This window comes from Lynx rufus, unplaced genomic scaffold (genome assembly GCF_022079265.1).
Source record: "Lynx rufus isolate CCGP_SWC_20201006 ecotype Redwood Valley unplaced genomic scaffold, mLynRuf1.p SCAF_16, whole genome shotgun sequence".
NCBI lineage: Eukaryota > Metazoa > Chordata > Mammalia > Carnivora > Felidae > Lynx > Lynx rufus.
Window position 1 is genome coordinate 3,118,335 of NW_025814830.1, and position 20,974 is coordinate 3,139,308.

The 20,974-nt window shown below is 46.2% G+C and overlaps 1 protein-coding gene across 1 annotated transcript; it reads right to left on the bottom strand.

Annotated features, from left to right (window-relative positions):
* Positions 1–2: 2 nt before the first annotated feature.
* SIGLECL1 (SIGLEC family like 1) lies at positions 3–6,306 on the bottom strand. Its single transcript, XM_047079078.1, has 5 exons — positions 6,303–6,306; positions 4,570–4,851; positions 4,345–4,450; positions 3,069–3,214; positions 3–13 (listed from the first exon to the last, which is right to left on the bottom strand). The coding sequence occupies exons 1-5, from the start codon at positions 6,304–6,306 to the stop codon at positions 3–5; spliced, it is 549 nt and encodes a 182-aa protein (XP_046935034.1).
* Positions 6,307–20,974: the final 14,668 nt, after the last annotated feature.

Genomic DNA, 20,974 nt, shown 5'->3' on the forward strand with positions numbered 1-20,974 from the left:
CCTCAAGCCAGTACTGTGGGCAAGCAGGTGATGGGCGGTGAATTGAAAGCCATCGACCAAGGAACAAAATGCCATGTGCTCAACCCTCAGGGACGATGAGAAGGCATCTTGTGCCCCATTTCCCTTCCTGCAAGCAAGATCCCTATCACGAACAAAGCGAGACACGTGAGGAAGACCCAGCTCTTCATTCTCTTGTGCAAACCCATCCCTGACCTGTTCCCAGCCCAGTTCCCATCCTCTCTCTCATTTCTCGTCTAGATGGCATTCTCCGCTCCTTAGGACCACACGTTCATAAGTTACAGAGCACATGAGGAAATAACCCTCTGTGAGTGAGGATAGAAGTTAAAACTTCTCACCAGAGCCTTTGAGGCCCTGAAAGATCTGGCACGTCCGGAGCTCACCCTTCCACCTGAGCTCCGGGGCATAGACCTGGGCTCTTAGACTCACTAAACTTCTCCCATCACAGAGCCTAGAATCTGCTGTCCCTCCGAGTAGCCCCTGATAATCCTTTTGGTCTCTCAGCCCAAATGTCACTTTCTCAGAGAGGCCTTCTCTGATTCTCTAATCCAAACTGGGTTCTTCCCCTTGTCCCTCATACTTTCTCATAGTATTATATCCTTTTTCTTCCTAGCACTTGTCAACATTGTAAGCTGCAGTTTTGTGTTTATTTCATTGTTGTTTGTGTACCTGTGTGGACCACGAGCTCCACGGAGGCAGGGCCAGTGTCTGTCTGGTTCACTCCACTACCCGGCACAAGGTGGATGCTTATATTTTTGTGGAATGTGTGAACTGCACGCCAAAGGAGTGACCGTGCATGGGGGCTTATATAAACATCTGCTCTTGAGTACGGGATGACCATCACATTGGTGCTGGATGGAGAACCATTGGATTTATGCACAAATAATGCTTCAGGGAAGAGATGACCCCTTTTTGCAACCTCTGAAAATTACCAGCATCCGGCTCCAGAAGGGAGGATGTCATCCATTCAGAGGGGAAAAATACACAGCCATTGTCCATCCTCTTGCCAGATCCCTGTTCTCATTTCTCGTATGCCTGTCTTTCAGCCAAGAAATACTTCACTAACCTCTTAACTAGGCTCTTTGCCTCCGGTCTTGTATCTTCTGAGTTCCATAACTACTCCTAGTATGATTTCACTATGTATCATTCTTTGCTTCAAACCTTGCAACAGCTTATCATTCATTCATTCATTCATTCAGTTATTCGACAAACATCTTTGAGAGTCTTATATTTTAGGAACCATTCTAGGTGCTGGTGGTTCAAGTAGAAACCAAGACAGACAAGATACCTGTTCTTGTGGAACTTACATTCTAAGGGAGTCAAGATTAAGGCTCCAATGCCTTGTCTTGGCATTCAGGGATGGTCTTTGTGTCTTTTCTCCACCTGGACCTCTGGATACCACTTTTCACTCACTATCTACCTACATATGCCTCAGGTCAGGATACCGAAGTTCAAAGGGTGCAGTGGTGAAAAGGTTTCATCCAAAGACATATAGCCACTAAACATTAAAGTTGGGATTCAATCCATATATGATGGCTCCAAAGCCTGGTGCTCTTGTATGTATATTCCAGGTTCTGGGCATACAGTAGGGGCTCCAAAGCTACTTCTGGACCATAGTCTCACATTTATTTTTCCTTTCGTTGATACCATCCTAGGCCAGAGCATACTTCTTCTGGTTAACCCGAACAACAGATCGTAGAGTTTGCTTGCAAAGATTCTAAGACCAGGTCCCAGAGTAACCCTACTCAATGGAGAACCAGTCAGTGTGAGGGACAGGTGGGGCTTGAGAGGGCTTTGTGAGCTGAGGAGGCTCCAGGGATCCGGGTTTGTTATAGACTCCAGGTTTCTGGGGTGCCTAAGGATTCCGTGGACTTTGGTAATCCCGCAGATATTGGGGACTCCAGGTAGGCACGTAGTTTTCATAGGCTTCATGAGCTCCACTTTATCTTGCTTTTTCTGGAAGTTTAAGGTAAGCGGTGCTACAGAGCAGGGCAAAGAAAGAAGAATATTGGAATAAGTCGAGAGGTGAGGTATCCAGTTCTTAAATGGACAGAATCCTGTCTCTCCCTATGAGCACAGAATTACAGCAATGTGGAGCAGACATTGGCTTCACCTTTTCTCAGAACCCCATGACTGGAGCCTGCAACCCGTCTTCTCTCAGTGCCCCTCCCTGTGCATTCCTAGCACTGGGAGCCACCCAATGTTCCCAGACTCTTCTGGGGAGTTCTGCCTGACTTCCCCAGGGAGGGTCAATCCCTCCCTCCTCAACTATAACCCCTGTCCCAGCCCTGTTGCTGCAAGGCTACCTTCCCACCAGCCTGCTTGCTCTCTGAGGACAGGGGCCTGGGTCTGACCCATTTCTGAGACCCCAGCATTGCCCAGCATGGAGGTTGGGAGATACTGCAGGATATCTTGGTGGAATTTAACAGCTTCTTGGTTTATCCACAAAGGGACACCAGCTCCAATGCAGGGTTTAAGGAGGGCAGCAGGGCATTTCCAGTCCTCGAGGATTGTAAATGGTACATAACACTGAGGCCTGTCTCTTCCAAGCCCTGCTGAGGATATGGGGTGCAAGGTAAATGAAGACCTTGGCTTTGGTCTGGTCTCCAAGCACTTCAGGCTAACTTGGGCCTGTGGTATCTACAGACCGTGTTTTCTACAATCTGCCAAACACTCAGAGACCAAAGCCTTTGGCTTCCACTCTGATGCCACAAACACTGTTAGGGATTCTTTCAACCCCGTTCTCAATGGGGACTCAGTGTGAAGGGGTGTGTGTGTGTGTGTGTGTGTGTGTGTGTGTGTGTGTGTACATTGCTGATTCTAATGCCCTTTAAGTTATTTGTCTTAATTTTCATCCTTCTTCCCCTCTCTGGGCCTTGGCTTCGCCATCTATAAGATGATCTGCAAGCACATTCTGGCATTCTAGGTGCCCCATAGGACTGATGATGGTAATTCCTTTAAACACTGTATGTGCCTCTCCTCGTGAGTCTTACTGCCATTATGCTGAGAGTCTAGACTCCAGATGCAGTGGGTACCCACCAATACCTCACTCTCTGAAGATGGAGTGATTGTGGATTTTTCTGGCTCCTTAGGCTTCAGAGACAGCTTGGGTTCTTGGCATGCTCTGACTTTTGGGCTCTTTTCTGCTCTGACCGCTGCAATTTTCTTTGCCAGCTTCATTCTGATATGTTTCACCCTAAGGAAATGACCCCCCCCCCATCAGTTCCGGCTCTCTGCCCCCCACTGGGCTCTGGTCTCCACCAGAAGTTCTGGTTTAGAGCTTCAACGACACCACTGGCTTGCTGTGTTATCTGGGGCAAGCCACACAGCCTCTCTGGGAATTGGTTCCATCCTCTGTACAATTGGGAAACCTTGCTTATTGGGCTGTGGGGCTCAGCTGAGGTCAGCCACGAAAGGGCTTTGCAAACTGTAAAGGATTGTTACCGGTCTTTAGGAGCAGCTGATTATACTTTAAAAATAGCTCCCCGGTTTGCCCTGCCACCTTGTGGCTCTTTCTCGCTCCTGATAGCCAGTCGATCCCAAGTGTCCGTCCCATCATCTCTCTGACTGCCCTTCATCACTTAAACCCAGCTCAAACTGGGCTCTTTATTGTGTAGTCTTCCTGCCTGGCCTCATACCTCTGGCTCTTGCCCTCTGGTCTGTGTACAGACACCTTGCACTAGGAGCTTTTCTTCCCTGCTTAACACTGTTCCTCGGCTCCCAACTGAGGATCAAGTCCAAGACACTTGGACTGGCCAGAGCCCCCCTTCCCCCCCCCCCGCCCCCTCTCCCCCCGCTGAAGTCTCTGGCCTGACCTCTGGCAGCTCTGCCCTTCTCACTCTGGGCTTCTAGCCAATACATTCAGCCAAGTTTCGAGAGTCTTTATGAACTAACACCAAGCAGCTTTCTCAACTTCATGTTCAGCCATTTCCCATCACTGTCAATGCATCTGACATTGCACACAGACACCGGCAATTCCTCAAATGTGTCTCTGGGGTCTGCATATGCTACTTTCCACCCAGCAAATGAGCACTCAGCCCCTCAGGGCCGCTTTAGACAGCACCCCGGGGAGCTCCACCGGCTTCTCCGTGGCTGCCACTTCCTCCTTTGCTTTCTCCTTTATGAAATTCACTGAAAGCCTCTGTCCCTTGGGCCTTGTTTGTGGCTGAGCATAGTCCTGAGGGCCCTGGACTGTGGTGACCATGTTTGGTGCCTCCTTCCCTTACCAGACCCTGAGCTCCTTGGACGCAGGGGTTCTGTCTTTCCCTTTCCCCGCCAGCACCCAGGCCAGGGCCTGCTGGGTACGGTTGTAGCCCTGGTACTCACATGAGTGGGACGAGGCAGAAAAACAGCAGTGAGGCTGCAATGGCTCCATAGACGACACCCTGGATCAGCCCTTTCATGAAAGTCTGGGGAAGAAAAGAACTCTTTCCTGGAAGGAGAGAGCATGTGAGGAAGTCTTCTGTCCTGAAAGCTTGGAGTTGGAGTCCGAGCTCTGCTCCCTCCCCAGCTCACTCCCTCACCCAGATACCGGGCCCCCTCCACCCTCACTTGGCATCAGTAGGATGCTCAAAGCATGGGTTCCATTTTGGTTCTTCCCCTCACAGAGAAGGCTTGTGCTCATTTTTGGCTGCTCTGTCAGGCTGATGGTGCTGTTGGCCCAGGGGGCGATTACGGTGGAAGTCACGTGGACACTGCTATCCACACTGTTCGCACCCACGGGAGCCCCTCCCATCCACCACTGCACGGAGGGTGTGGGGGTGCCATAGAAGGAACAGCTGCACAGAAGAGTCTTCTCCAAGGAACAAGAAGAATAGAGCAGCCTAGCAGGTGCTGTGGGGAGGGAGGATCAGCAATCAGCAAGCATCCTGACTTCCTTTCTCCACTTCCTCCAGGACCCAGCCTTCTCCTTATTTGTGACTCCCAAAGGAGCTTCCAAAAGACTTTCTGGAAGCCCAGAGGAGCTGGGCTTCACAGACAAGTTCCCCTTCATCCTTTCTCCTCACCTGGCCTCAAAGTGAACGCTGGACCTGACTAATGGCAAGGGAACTTTCTGAGGATCTACATTGCCTCTGAGCCGTTACCTGACCCCCACCTCCACCCCCAGGCTCTTCCTCCCATCCCTCAGGCTCTGCTCCCTCCCAGTTCCATCTGTGATCAATTTCTTCCTCTCTCTCTCTTACTGTCCAGATGCTGTTGGGCAAGTCACTTCCCTTTCTTTATGCTTTCTCGGTTTGGAAAATAGGGGTATTTGCTGAACTGTATCATGCTATCATCGATGTAAGAATAAATGCCCTGGAGCACCTGGGTGAATCAGTCGGTTAAGCATCTGACTCTTGATTTTGGCTCAGGTCATGATCTCACGGTTCCTGAGTTTGAGCCCTACACTGAGCTCTGTGCTGACGGTGTGGAGCCTGCTTGGGATTCTCTCACTCCCTCTTTCTCTCTCTCCCCCCAGTAAGTAAATAAACTTAAAAAAAAAAAAAAAGAATGAATGCCCTATGGTTGGCAGTGTTCCTAGCTGAGTACATGGTAAAATGTTTGCCATTCAATAAATAGAGCACCTTTCTAGATTTTCTTCTTCCCAGTCCCAAGTGGCCTTTGAGCATTCATCCTAAGCAGAGATTGCTATGGTGTTTTCTGAGTAAGAACATTCGAGCCTGCTTCACTCTACACAGAATGGGTGGGATATGTTATCCACTTGGTGACTTTCATCAGTTGATAAATAAGGAACAGTCACCCTCTTCAGGGTCTTCAACAAGGAATCAGTTCTTAGCGTTACTGACAAAGCATACGTTGTCACCGGGAGTCGTTTGAGATTACTGGAAGAAAGGGGTAATTTTCTCTTAAACAGTACCCCTTGATCTTGGACTTTTCATCTGGGTCACATGGAGGCAGGGGGATGAGGAAGTTTCAGGGACTCTCCCTGACTGCTGTCCTCTGGATTATGTATTTTTACCATCTGGGAAAGCGTGCCTGTGGACAGTGACTGACAGACACGGGAAAACTGACTACCCCTGGGTTTTCCAGCATTTTGTGCTTCTCGTACCTTCAACCTCCTTGGCTGAGCGCCCACCCTCACCCCTAACTCCGCTCCCCGACCCAGTCTGCTTTTTGCCCCAGACATCCCCAGTCCTGCCGGGACCCGACACACAGATGTCTAATCCATGTTGGTTATTTGGTACCCTAACCCTTATGTCCTCTTCTCAGACCTCTGCAGCCTAGCCCCCCCCCCCGGTCCTGGCACCTCAGACACCTCCAGCACTGCCCCTCACCCCACTCACCCATCTGCAGCAGCAGTGGTCCTCAGGAAGAGGAGGGGCCCGGGGTCTTTGCCTCAGCTGGCTCTCGCGTCAGAGCCATGTGGTTCAGAAGGGACGAGACGGCAGGTAACTGAAAGGGTGTGGGTGGGAGAGCAGAAAGTATTCTGAGCAAGCCAGGGGCTTCTGTTTCTGGTCATCCTGGAGGTCTGTTCATCCTCAGAAGCAGGAATTACATGGGGTGAGACGTTCAAGAGCATCTAGGGACAGGAAGAACCCCGATGACCTCCGGGGGGGGGGTGCCCAATGCTGCATCTCCTTCTTTCTCCCCTGGTCTTTCCCTCCCAGACCCAGCCCACTTGGGAGAAACTCAGTTACCATGTCCCTTGGGTTCTCTCTCAAAGCAAATGGGGTTTCATGGAAGGGCTGTGTGCCTCAGAGGCACAGGACCAGTCCGGGTGTTTGCCATAACCCACAGGAACCATGAGAGGAATTGCCTAGAGCAGGAGCGACTCAGGCCAGGTGGCCAGGGAGGAGTGATGGTCCAGAAGGACAGGCTCTGCATCAACAGCAGCGAGCCGGATGCAGGGCTCTAACTCACGAACCATGAGATCACGACCTGAGCTGAAGTCAGATACTCAACTGACTGAGCCGCCAGGCACCCCAAGGATGGGACAACCTTAACACCTCCTTTGGGAAAATGGGAATGGACAAGAATTCCTACCTCTGATAGAAGTTCCAAACTTCCTTGCTTTGCAAATGAGATTCTCCACAATTTTGCCTCACCTTTGCTGTTCCCCCCTGCGCCTTTCCCAACATTTTCCACACCAAAGGGAAAGTGCTGCCTTCTCCAATGTTCACCTTACACATCCTTCCCCCTTTCACAGCTTTTCCTCTGGCAACTCTGCTCCGCCCACCTTCAAATCCTACTCCAGTTTCAAAGCTGAGTTGAGTGCCACTTCCTGCATGCAGCCTCTCCTGATCTCCCTGCCCGGTCAAAAGTGCAGAAATCTCTCCCCTTTCCAGAAGGACCCAGTTATTTCCTTTGTTGTTTCTTGAGGAAAGAGTCAGTTTTTCCCTCCTAGTAGAGTTATTTGTTTTTATGCAGCCCAACAACAACTCCTTATCCTGCTCTTCATTACTAACAAACCCAACTTTGTTTAGCGGTGCGTTGTCGCAAGTTAAAGCACTACTTTGTCCTCCTTTGCAGGTAACCTGGGGCACGTGACATTGTTTTATTGGAAGTGGGCTGAGGATTCCCGGGAAAGTCTTCCTTTCCTGATATTGTCATTTCTTTCCTCCTTGTCGCTTTCTTCTCCTTCCTCCCTAGAATATGGATGTGATCCTGGAGGTAGAGCGGCCATTTGGCAGCCATGAGGTAACCACGAGGATGAACGCCACTCATGAAGGATATTCTAGCAGAATAGTTTGAGGAGCCCGATCCCTGATGGCCTTGTGTTACTGCTACACCAGCTCTGCACAGCCCATCTCTGTTCATCTCTTTGGATGAGGAAGACAAATTTTTATTTGGTTAGGTCATTCTAGTTGGGAAACTAACACAATATCTTAGTAAAGAATCTACCTGAGACTGAGCCCTTTAAGGGAAGGCCCTACATCAAACAGACCTTTGTGACCTCAGAAGAGCTTAGAAAATGACCTTGCTTAGGGTGCCTGGGTGGCTCAGTCTGTTAAGCATCTGACTCTTTTTCTGTTTTTTAAGTTTATTTATTTTGAAAGAGAGAGAGAGGGAGGGGCAGAGAGAGAGAGAGAGAGAGAGAGAGAGAGAGAATCCCAAGGAGGCTGCATGTGGGCAGCTCGGAGCCCAATGTGGGGCTTGCTCTCACAAACTGTGAGATTGTGACCTGAGCTGAAATCAAGAGATGGACACTTAAACTGAGCCTCCCAGGCACCCCAAGGGTCTGACTTTTGATCTTGGCTCAGGTCATGATCTCACAGTTTGTGAGAGCGAGCCCTGTGTCAGGCTCTGTGCTGACAGTGCAGAGGCTACCTGGGATTCTCTCTCTCCCTCTCCATCTGCTCCTCCCCACTCAAAATAAATAAGTAAACATTAAAAAAGAAAGAAAGAAAGTGACCTTGTTTGGTAGTCACTGACAACATGTTCAACTGTCAGTTTTATCTTTTGTGAAACTATCCTCCCCCCTTTTTTCAAAATAAAGCATTGACTTAAGAGCAGGGGTCCTGGATTTGAGTACTGATTATATAAGCTATGTCACTGATTCACTGGAGGACCACAGACAAGTCCTTTCCCTCTTTGGCCACGAGTCCTCCATTTCTGCACAAATTCCTGGAAAAGGCAGGATGAGGGGACGTGTCCCTAGTCTATAATACGTTGTGGCAGACACTTCTGGCTTCTGACCCAACAGGTATCCCAGCACCATTATCCCTGTTGCCTCCACTACAGAGCCTTAAAATAACAAATATTAATGTTCCCAGGTTCCCTTACATGAATGTCCTGGTAGTCAGGTGACACAGTTTTGGTCAAGGAAAGAAAAAAACCTTTCCAACCATATTGATATTTTACTGTTCAGAAAGGAACCTAGAAGGGAAAAAGAAAGCAAAACCCTAAAATTGAACACAAACGAGATCTAGTAAACAAATGAAAACAATGATAACAGAACCATTCTGGAAGAATGTCTATTTCAAGTAACCTTTGAACACAGTGCTCTGACTCTACTGTCTTGAGGGAGACAAAGAGAGTTATCAATACAAACCCTTGGCTTTAAAGAACAAATGCTATTTCCATATTCTGTTCATTGAAAGAGCCTAGAAGCAACGACATATCCCTAGTGATAAACACGCCTAGCACCTATATCTTGGTTTCTAAACAATATCCATCATTGGGCTGGAGCCTGCATAAACCAGCTTTAAAAAGCTGATTATTAAATTTTCAAAAATGTTACAAGCTGGTTGTCAAACACGGCCATTATTAAAAAATAAATTATATAAACTTATAAACAGGGGCGCCTGGGTGGCGCAGTCGGTTAAGCGTCCGACTTCAGCCAGGTCACGATCTCGCGGTCCGTGAGTTCGAGCCCCGCGTCAGGCTCTGGGCTGATGGCTCGGAGCCTGGAGCCTGTTTCCGATTCTGTGTCTCCCTCTCTCTCTGCCCCTCCCCCGTTCATGCTCTGTCTCTCTCTGTCCCAAAAATAAATAAACGTTGAAAAAAAAAATTAAAAAAAAAACTTATAAACAAATTATATTAAAAGCAAAGATGATAATCACTCGAAACTGATTACTCCCTAATTTTGCTAGTGCATTTTACTGTTATCTGTGTCCTTGAGATTATTTGCATCTATTGTACCTGTATGATGGAAATACCACATAACGGTGTGCTATTGTATCTCTTCCTAACTCTATATGATGAGTTGGTAGCTTGAGACTATCTCCAGTGAGAGTGTCTACACAGCAGAGGTTGGTAATACTACCATTCAGGGCTTCTTTTTCCCTTTGGAGATCCGGCTAGTAAATATTTACTAGCATTCCATTGCTAGTATTTCCCACTCAAAGGAACCCCTTCATGTTGGAACAGCCTTCCATAAACCAAGCAGCTCTTTGTTGGTCAACTGAGAGCTATTCACTGTCACCACCCAAGTGGCAATAGGATCTGGCAGCTCCTTGGGTGGTAAAAGGAGGGGAAAGAGGCCATCTGCTCCCTAATATGATGACTACCTCCTCACATTCCCATGGTACCAGGTTCCCCTATAAACCATTTCCATTTTATTACAGCACTCTTCTGGGCACGGTCTTCCTTATTATCGTGTTTACCCAAATTACCAAAGATATCATGGATATTTCAGGTTTCAGGATTATTGTACTTGCCTCCGTCCTGTGGGCATTTTCAATCAAAGCTCAATAGCCAGCTAGTTGTCTGTCTCAAATGGAAATTTCCTGATTAAAAAAAAAAAAAAATCCCAGTGGTTGCCACTGGGTGGTGCTGGCTGGCTTTTGCCATAAACTGCAGTCTGCATAGACTCCCAAGACTTCACTCTAGTGGTTTTATGGTTAGGAGCTGGCCATATTCCCAAATGTAGAATGTGTGCCATCCAAAATCCAAATCAATCAAATGCTGGGTTTCTGACATTTTTTTTTTTTCTCACCAGATATCCTATATTCTTCAAATTAACAACCTGTGTGGGCCTGGGCAATTTTATTGGTTCCCATTTAGCATATACTGGCCGAAGGGAGGATTTACATGCCTCCTATTTCATAATACTAGGTAAGGGAGGTGTTTCCTAGTCAGACACGGTATGTACTTACATTCAGATAAAGGAGGAGACACAATGGCTTTACATAAAATCTGTTCAAGTATTCTATTTTTCATCTAAACAAACCCTCACTTTAACTCCTTCAATCCCTCTATTCCCATATCTTCCCAATGTAACTATAACTCCCACTAGCCTCCAGCTTAAGGAGTCCCAGAAACATCTTTTCTCCTGACCATTTTACCACTAATGTGCATGTGGTTTTGAGTCTCCAGCTAGGCATGGAGCCAAAGAACTGAGGCCCTTTTATTTACTTTTTTAAAAATTAAAAAAAGTGTTTTTATTTATTTTTGAGAGAGAGAGAGAGAGAGAGAGAGAGAGAGAGCACAAGCAGGGGAGGGGCAGAGAGAGAGGGAAACACAGAATCCAAAGCAGGCTCCAAGCTCCAAGCTGTCAGCACAGAGCCTAATGCGGGGCTCAAGCTCGTGAACTGTGATATTGTGACCTGAAATCAGACGCTTAACCGATTAAACCACCCAGGTGCCCCAATCATCATCTTTTTTTAAAAGAATACTTATTTATTTTGAGAGAGCGAGCACGAGTTGGGGAGGGGCCACCCAAGAACCCCTGACCAATCATTACCTTGATTAGGTCATGGGACCATCACCTCAAGCCAGTTGAAGTTCAGGTCCCATTGTCATATTTGCCTTTGGACTTTTGAAATTCCTCGAAACTAGGGTAACTAGAACAGATTTTATTAGGATCCTTCAAAGTTGGGGGGAGGTATCTGAGGCTCCCCCTGGTCTACCCAAACTCCAAAAGCACTGCACTCAGACCTTTGTTTTGATTCCATCAATTTCCATTTTATTCATTTATTTTATTTTTTTAATGTTTATTTTTGAGAGAGAAAGAGACAGAGCGCTAGTGGCGGAGGGGCAGAGAGAGAGAGAGAGAGAGACAGAGACAGAGAGAGACAGAATCTGAAGCAGGTTCCAGGCTCTGGGCTGTCAGCACAGAGCCTGATGTGGGGCTCAAACCCACAAACTGTGAAATATTGACCTGAGCCGAAGTTGGACACTTAACTGACTGAGCCACCCAGGCGCCCTGATTCATAACTATTTAAAGATTTTTCTCTCTGTTGGGATGAGTCCCTTTGACACTCCCTTCATCTTTCTCCATTCTCTTGTGAATCACTCACTCTAATTTTCTTTGCTACCTATTGTTCCAACATGACTTTTCCCTTTAGTAGCAGCCCTGAGGCCAGCAGCCATAGCTCAGACTGAACAGAACCCAAGCTTGGACCAGCGTTAGGATCCACTCCAGCTCTTTTCTTTTCTTTCATTATAGCTCTTACAGATAAAAGCAACCAAGGGATTGTTATATTTGGCTGGTTTCTTGAGATTTTGAATTTCCTTATGCACCTAGTGAGTCAATTCCTTCAGAGTTGGATCCATAATTAAAAAAAAAAAAGAAACATTGGTAACTTTAACTTCCTGTAACTAATTGCAGAACAGTTGCATTTTCATGCCCATGAGTGACTTTGGGGACATGTAGGAATGAAAGTTTCCTCATCCCCTGATTTCACATCTTTGTTCTTCCCAAACCATATGTTTCACTGAGTCAGGTTCTCGCAAATCTCATTTCTGAGGCCAACTGCAAAGTTAGGGAACAGTTCCAAAAAGATGGCCTCACTTCTGACACCAACTGCAGATTTCAGAGGTCTCTAAAACCACCCTCACTTCTAACACCAATTGCAAGTGTTAGGGTCCCCATGACTACTCATAGGTTCGATAATTCACTAGAAATATTCACAGAATTCCTGAAAGCTGTTATACTCATGGTTATTATTTATTACAACTGAAGGATTCGTATTAAATCTAGCCAGGGAAGAAGCACATAGGGCAGAGTCCAGGAAAGTTCCAACCAGAGTTCCCAGCTGTCCTCTCCCTGTGGAGTCATGGACAGTATAACTCATATTTCCTGGTAATGATGTGCGACAATATGCATGGAATATGACGACCTGAGAAGTTCACCCAAGCCTTGGGTCCACAGTTTTTATTGGGCCTTCATCACATGGGCCCGACTTGACTGCTCCCAGTCAGTCCCATCACATGGGCTTGGGTCTCCGTCTCTAGGTCCTTCTGAAGTTGAGCTGGTACCACATGATCCAAAGACCTTAAATCACATTGTTACATGATCTGGTGTGGCCGGCCCCTGCCTTGAATCACATTTGCAGACTATTCAGTGTGATGCAAGGCCCCCAGGCAGACAAAGACACTCCTGTCAGGCATGGCATCCTAGGGGCTTAGATATTATTTCCCAGAAGCCAAGGGCAAAGGCCAGATCTTTCTTCAAGCTGGGTTAAATACCTTATCACAAAGAATGATAAATGCCAAATCCAGGGTAGCAGTAATTTCTAGGTTTGAGTGGGAAATGTTTCTGGGGAAAGGATATATAAGAGGTATAACACACATTCCTTTTATACCATTTTCACACCTTTCAATATGTCTGAAATATTTCACAATATTTAAATGAAAATCTGATCATTTGTCATTTATATAAAAGCTTTATATATGTGTATTACATGAAAATATATATGTTCACATATAATAGTTATATGTTCATATATAACACATTCATAAATGCACAAACATAAATGAAACAAAGACCTGGAAAGATACATAATAAGCTGGTACCAGTCCTTACCTATGGGTAGAGCAGTGATAAGAGGAAAGATGAAGTAGGATTTTCAGTTTTTATTCTATACACGTTGGCATTGTTTGACACGTAAGTTTGCATTCATGTATTACATTGGGGAACAAAATCTTTTCATAAAGATGAATTAGTAAATGAAAACAAAGACAGGATTCCATAATTAGACCATAATGAAATGTTGAAAATCTTTGAGATAAATATTTATTTATGTACTAATACCTGTCAATTCCACCTGTACATCATCTCATTTACTATTCCCAAGAACCTGAGAGACTGAATATACAATGTCCATACCATATATGGCCCTCAAGCCTCAACTGTATGACATGACTCTGACCCTCACTTTGCAGCAACAAATACAAGAAGCCAAACCACAACCTCTGTGGCAATCGACCCAGTACAGTCAGAACTTGGTCAATGAATGCTAGCTTCCCTGTTTTTTGCCCCTGCTTCCAGCTCAGAACCAACCAAAGAAAGTAGACTCTGCTCCCCAATTCAACCACATAAGATACCCCCACTTTTTCTTTCTTTCTTTCTTTCTTTCTTTCTTTCTTTCTTTCTTTCTTTTCTTTTGAGAGCAAGAGGGGCAGAGGAAGAGAGAGAGAGGGAGAGAATCTTAATCTTAAGCAGGTGTGGAGCCTGACGTGGGGCTTGATTCCATAACTCTGGGATCGTGACCAGAGCCAAAACCAAGAGTCAGACGCTCACCTGACTGAGCCACCCAAGTGCCCCTAAATTGCCCCCACTTTGAATTAGCTAACCTCCAGCTTCCCCATGATAACACTCTCCTGTCAGACCCTATCTGGAACTCTTTTTCCCACTATGCTGCCTCCCTTTGAGTTGTTGCCACATGCAAGTGATGATGGCTGACTCTCCTGTTACAGCTCTGAATAAGCAACTTGTTTGTTCTCACTTGGGTAGTCTTCGCTTATTTCCAGGAACCCTGAGGAATTAAGTCTTACAATGGCCTCCTTATGGAGGAGGAAACTGAAGCGCAAGGTAGTAAGTGATTTCCTTAAATAAGTTAGAGATGGATTTAAAAGTCAAGTTCCGGGGCGCCTGGGTGGCTCAGTCGGTTAAGCGTCTGACTTCGGCTCAGGTCATGATCTCAAGGTTTGCGAGTTTGGGCCCCGCGTTGGGCTGTGTGCTGACAGCTCAGAGCCTGGGTTCTGCTTCGGATTCTGTGTCTCCCTCTCTCTCTGCCCCTCCTCTGCTCATGCTCTGGCTCTCTCTGTCTCAAAAATAAATAAAACATTTTTTAAAAATAAAATAAAATAAAGTAAAATAAAATAAAATAAAATAAAATAAAATAAAATAAAATATGGGGCGCCTGGGTGGTGCAGTCGGTTAAGCGTCGACTTCAGCTCAGGTCACGATCTCGCGGTCCGTGAGTTCGAGCCCCGCGTTGGGCTCTGGGCTGATGGCTCAGAGCCTGGAGCCTGCTTCCGATTCTGTGTCTCCCTCTCTCTCTGCCCCTCCCCCGTTCATGCTCTGTCTCTCTGTCCCAAAAATAAATAAACGTTGAAAAAAAATTTTTTTTTAAAAATAAATAAAATAAAATAAAATAAAATTCAAGTTCCTCTTGCTCCACACCAACCTCCCAAGGAGCAGAAAAATGTTTATAAACTACCTACATTCTTTGGCCAACACGCAACAGAGCAAGGGTAGAAAGTAATATTAAAAGTTTAAACATCTTTGCTCTCATCTCAGAAAAATAAAAATAAAAACCAATCACCTCAAAGTTAGGAAACATGTCTCTAAATCAAATGAACTAGCACCTAGGAAGAAATCAAGAGTTGAAAGCTCAGAGTCCTTTGTGACTACCCTCTTTTCTCTCATGGCCTGCAGCCATGTCGGAAAATCCTGTGGGCACTGATTTCAAAATACACTTCCCAGTCACCTCCACTGCTGTCACCCTGGCCCAAGACACCAGGCTCACTCACCCAGATGGCTGCAGGAACCAACTCACTGGCCTTGCTGCTCTACCTTAGTCCCTGTCCATTTTATTCCCCGTGCTGTGGCCAGAGGGAACCTATCAACACTTCAGTAACATCCTGTCCCTTCTCTGCTCAAAATTCTCCAGTGCCTCTCACCTCACTCCAAGTATAAGCCAAAGTTCTGCACGAAGTAGCCCCTCTCCCTTTACCTCTCTGACCTCACCTCCTGCCACTCTATGGAGGCCCTGCTCTCTACTTCAAAGCACAGTCTGGGGGCGCCTGGGTGGCTCAGTCAGTTAAGCACCTGACTCTTGGTTTCAGCTCAGGTCACGATCCCACAATCTCATAGTTTGTGAGATCGAGCCCTGCGTCAGGCTCTGTGCTGACAGCTTGGAGCCTGTTTGGGATTCTCTCTCTGTCCCTCCCCTTCTCCCTCTCTCTCTCTTTCTCTCTCTCTCTAAAAACAAATAAATGGGGGCGCCTGGGTGGCTCAGTCGGTTAAGCGTCCGACTTCAGCTCAGGTCACGATCTGGCGGTCCGTGAGTTCGAGCCCCGCGTCGGGCTCTGGGCTGACGGCTCAGAGCCTGGAGCCTGCTTCGGATTCTGTGTCTCCCTCTCTCTCTGCCCCTCCCCCGTTCATGCTCTGTCTCTCTCTGTCTCAAAAATAAATAAAACGTTAAAAAAAATTTTTTTAAAAACAAATAAACTAAAAAAAAAAAAGTACAGTCTGCTTCCTCTAATGAGTCTCAAGAAGCACATTCCTTAGGGGTGGCACTCTCACTCATTCTCTCTAGCAACCAACATTATGAGCACCTTGTTTACGCCAGGCACTGTTTTAGGGAAAGGGAATTAAATAAGAATAAGAATCCCTGTCTTCATTCTAGTAGGGAGGGAAGGCAGACAATGAATGATTTGGCAATCAAGATAATTTGATAGCTAGGAAGTACCATGAAGAAAAATAACGTAGGATAATAGGATAGCGGGTTATGGGATGGGGGGGGGCAATGGAGAAACAGCTTAGGTAGAGTGGTCAGAGAAAGCTTCTTTGAGGAGGTGACATTTGAGCAGATACCCAGAGGGAGGAAATCCACATCTGCTCCCTTTTTGCATTGCCAATATATTCCCCCCTTCTCTGATTTAAAACCACATTTGGGGGCGCCTGGGTGGCTCAGTCAGTTAAGTGTCTGACTTCGGCTCAGGTCATGATCTCGTGATTCGTGAGCTCGAACATGTGACGGGCTCTGTGCTGACAGCTCAGCCTGGAACCTGCTTCCGAATCTGTGTCTCCCTCCCTCTCTGCCCCTACCCCCCCAACACACACTCTGTCTCTGTCTCTCAAAAATAAATAAACATTAAAAAACAAACAAACAAACAAACCACATTTGGACGTTGGAATGAGCCCTGTCTGGGTCCAGGCCCAGGCTTTGCTAGTAAATCACTGAATAACCTTGGTCAAATATTTTCTCCTCTCTAGTTTTCCTTTGATTTCCTCATCTGTAACATGAGTGCATTTTCTGATTTGAGGTGTAGTGATCCATCTAGCTCTAAAATTCTGATTTCTTCTTGCTTTTCTCCTGCAAGGCTTTAGAGATACAGGGATGGCTCTTCATGCACCCTCTTTTTTCCTCCCCCTTATACTTCCCTTTGCCCATCTTTTCTCCTCTTCATTTTACCTTTGGCTCTCGTTGCAAGGGCTCCAGGATATTTTTCCTCCTCAGCACGCTTCCGACCGTGTATGACCTTGGCAGAGTCTAAATGCTACAAACGGCTTTTCCGACTCGCTGCGGGAAGCACCCCACTTTTGGACGACTGGCCTACTTATGCTGACTGGAAAGCTGATTTTCTAGGGACACCAAGGACAAACAGTGAAACTGATTAACCCGCTTACACTCGGGATAACCGTGGGACTAATGACTGAACGCCTCACAGGGAGATTAATTTATTAAGAGACGGATTCAGAGGGCGCATAATTAACAGATGAGCAGGGCAGTCTACCAAGTGGGTGGATTATCAGATTCACTGATTAATTGGTTTGCAAGGGGACTACCTTTTTGACTCATAAGGACGCTAATCTGATCCTTAATCAACAGACCGCTTGGTGGGCTTATTAGACTGGTGACCCCCCCTGGCTGCCCTTGAGGCCGACCCGGTAACCGACTTGGTGGCGGGCTGAATGCACACAGGCTCCTGGTGAACTGAGCCTCCCCAGACGAGCAACCCAGAAGTAGTCTCTGTCCCACCGACAGGCTCCAGGGGGCCTCTCAGGTTGGAGAGCCGTCCTGGCACCCAACCGACCCCCCCAGTGACTGCCAAGCCCAGGGCCATCTGACTGCCAGAGAAGCCCTGCGTTATTGGAAGCCCAGTTGGCGGTTCCAACGCGCCAGGCCGCGCATTCAACGGTAGCCAGGAAAGAGAAGAGGCCAGGAGAGGGCGCCCGACGCCAGCCGGCTTCCGTCGGTGGCGCGGGGAAGGTCGGAGGGCAACAGGAGTCCCCTGATCCCGCCTTCCAGCCTTGCATGGGGCGTGTCTACCCTGCAGCCAGTCACCGGCTGCATGGGCGTATCCCGCAGCCAATCAGCGGCTGCACGTGCCTTTCCGCCGCAGCCAATCAAGGAGGCCGCTGAAGCTTGGCAACCCCCAGAAATAGTTTTGAGGACTTGAAGCGGTTGTGGTGGGAATGTGGGTGCCCGTTTTCCTTTTAGAGAGGCCTTTCTTCGTGATGCTAATGAAAACTCTTCTACCCTACCTGATTCTGCTGGTTCAAGCTCCTTGTTGCACTCATGAAACACTTTCTTAGCCATTAAACATTTTCACGGGTCGCCTGATTGGCTCAGACAGGTGGACCATCCACTCTTGATCTAGAGGGTGTGAGTTGGAGCCCCACGCTGGGGGTAGATATTACCTAAAAATAAAATCTTTTTTTTTTTTTTTTTCAGGACTGCCTGGGTGGCTCAGCCGGTTGAGCCTCCTACTCTTGATTTCTACTGGTCGTGATCTCACGGTTAGTGGGTGGGTTAGAGCCCTGTCTGTAGCTCTGTGTTGGCAAGGGGAGCCTGCTTGGGATTCTCTCTCTCCCTGTCTCTCTGACCCTCACCTGCTTTCGTGCTGTCTCTGTCTCTCAAAAATAAATAAAAACATTAAAAAATTTTTTAAAAAAATTGGGGCGCCTGGATGGCTCAGTCCGTTAAGTGTCCGACTTTGGCTCAGGTCATGATCTCATGGTGCGTGGGTTGGAGCCCCCATCCAGCTCTGTGCTGAACGCTTGCTCAGAGCCTGGGGCCTGCTTCAGATTATGTGTCTCCTCTCTCTGCCCCTCCTCCACTCATGCTCTGTCTCACTCTGTCTTTCAAAAATACATAAATGTAAAATTAAAAATAAATAAAAGTAAATAGAGTTATCGTATTGTTGAGTTGCAGGACCTTCTTTTATTATGTGTTAATCCTTTATCAGATATCTGACTTGCAAATGTTTTTTTCCATTCTGTGGATTGCTTTTTCACAATGTCAAAAGTGTCATTAGATGCACGAAAATTTTGAATTCTCATGAAGTCCAATTTATCTACTTTGTTGCCTGAGTTTTGGTGCCATATCTAAAGGATATTGGTCTGTAGTTTCATTTTCTTGTAGTGTCTTTGTCTGGCTTTGGTATCAGGATAAAGTTCATCTCATAGAATGAGTTAGGAAGTGTTCCCTCCTCTTTGATTTTTTGGAAGAGTTTGAGAAGGGGTGGTATTAATTCTTTATTTATTATGTTTTTCTAAAGATTTTATTTTTAAGTAATCTCTACAGCCAATGTAGGGCTTGAGCTTGCAACCCTGAGGTCAAGAGCCACACGCTCTACCAACTGAGGAAGCCAGGTGCCCCTAATTCTTCTTTAAATGTTTGTTAGAACTCACCCATGAAACCATGTGGTCCTGAGATTTTCTTTGTTGGAAGGTTTTTGATTCCTGATTCAATCTTACTAGTTATAGGTCTATCAGATTTTTTCTTTCTGATTGAGTCCTGCTAGATTGTGTGTTTCTAGGAACGTGTTCATTTACCTAGGTTACCCAATTTGTTGGCGTACAATTGATCATAGTACTCTCTTATAATCTTTTTAAAATATTTCTTAGTTGATCTAGCTAAAAGTTGGCCAATTTTGTTGATCTCTTCAAAGAACCAACTTTTGGTCTTGTTGATTTTCTTTATTGTTATTCTATTTCATCATCTCCATTATAATTTTTATTATTTTATTCCTTCTGCTAGCTTGGGGCTTAGTCCATTTTTCTTTGTCTTCCTTAATATGTGAAGTTAGGCAGTTTATTTGAAATCCTTCTTCCTTTTTAACATAAGCATTTACAGCTTTATATTTCTCTCTGAGCACTGCTTTCACTGCATCCCATGAATTTTGGCAGGCTGTATTTTAGTTTTCATTTGTCTGCAGTATTTTCTGGTTTTCCTTGTGATTTCTTCATTGATCAAATGGTTGCTTAGGAGCATGTTGTTTTGATTTCCACATATTTGTGAGTTTTCCAGTTTTCCTTCTTATCATCAATTTCTAGTTTTGCTCCACAGTGATCAGAAAAGATGCTTTGCATCATTTCCATCTTTTCAGATTCATTCATACTAGTTTTGTAGCAAGAGGAGTCCTTCCCCTTTTGCAACAGTCTCCTTTTCTTATGACAATAATCCTTTTGAACAAAGTCTTGCTGTGTCTAAATCCAGGTTCATTTTTTTTTTTTAATGTGGCAGACTGAAGGATGAAGTCCAGCCTCCTCAGCCTGGAGACAGGGCCCTTGGAGAGCAGACTCCAGCCAGAGTTTTGGGGAGGAAATTAATCTTGTCTCTTTCACCCCAGGTTACAGCTAGTGGAGACTGTCTGCTCTTGCCCAAAAGCTACCAGGTCATCTCCCACTTCCTTGTGCCTGATGTTATCACTCCCCGGGCTGCTTTTCCTCTTCTCTGCTTGGCCAACTCCTGCTTGCCCCTCAAGGTGTGGCTTAAAAGTGGTTTCCTCTGAAAAGCTTTCTCTTTTTTTCTTTTTCTTATTTTCTTAAATAAATAAAGTTTATTTATTTTGGGAGAGAGAGAAGGACAGCATGAGTGGGGGAGGGAGAGAGAGAGAGAGAGAGAGAGAGAGAGAGAGAGAGAGAGAGAATCCCAAGTAGGCTCTGCACCATCAGCGCAGAGCCCGATACAGGGCTTGAACCCATGAACTGTGAGATTATGACCTGAGCCAAAATTGAGAGTTGGACATTTAACTGACTGAGCCACCCACCCACACTTGGAAAGCTTTTTCTAACCCTTTTCCCACCCCTGAGGCAGAGGTCAGAGCTTTTGCCCTTGGGTCCTCAGACCATGGGCTCTGCTTATCTGTTTAATATCCCACGTCCATCTTTATACGAGCCTCATCACACTCTGGTTTTTTTTTAAGTTTATTTATTCATTTTGAGAGAGAGTGTGTGTGCCTATAAGTGGGAGAGAGGCACACACACACACACACACACAGAGATGGATAGACAGACAGAGTCCCAAGCAGGCTCCACTCTGTCATTGCAGATCCTGATGTGGTGCTCAAACTCACAAGATCATGACCTAAGTCAAAGTTGGACACTGAAAACCTGAGCCACCCAGGAGCCCCCACACTGTGTTTTAATAGGTTGCATATTTCTGTCTCTTCCCCAAACCCTGAACTTGAGCTTTTCTGAGGCAGGAACTGTATGTATTTTCTTCCTCTTGGAAGAAGTGTTCCCATCATATAATGGGCATGCAGCAAAAGTGTAGAGAACAAAGAAATGGAGAGAAAAGCAAGGATTTCCCAAGGTTCCCCTTGTGAATGTGAT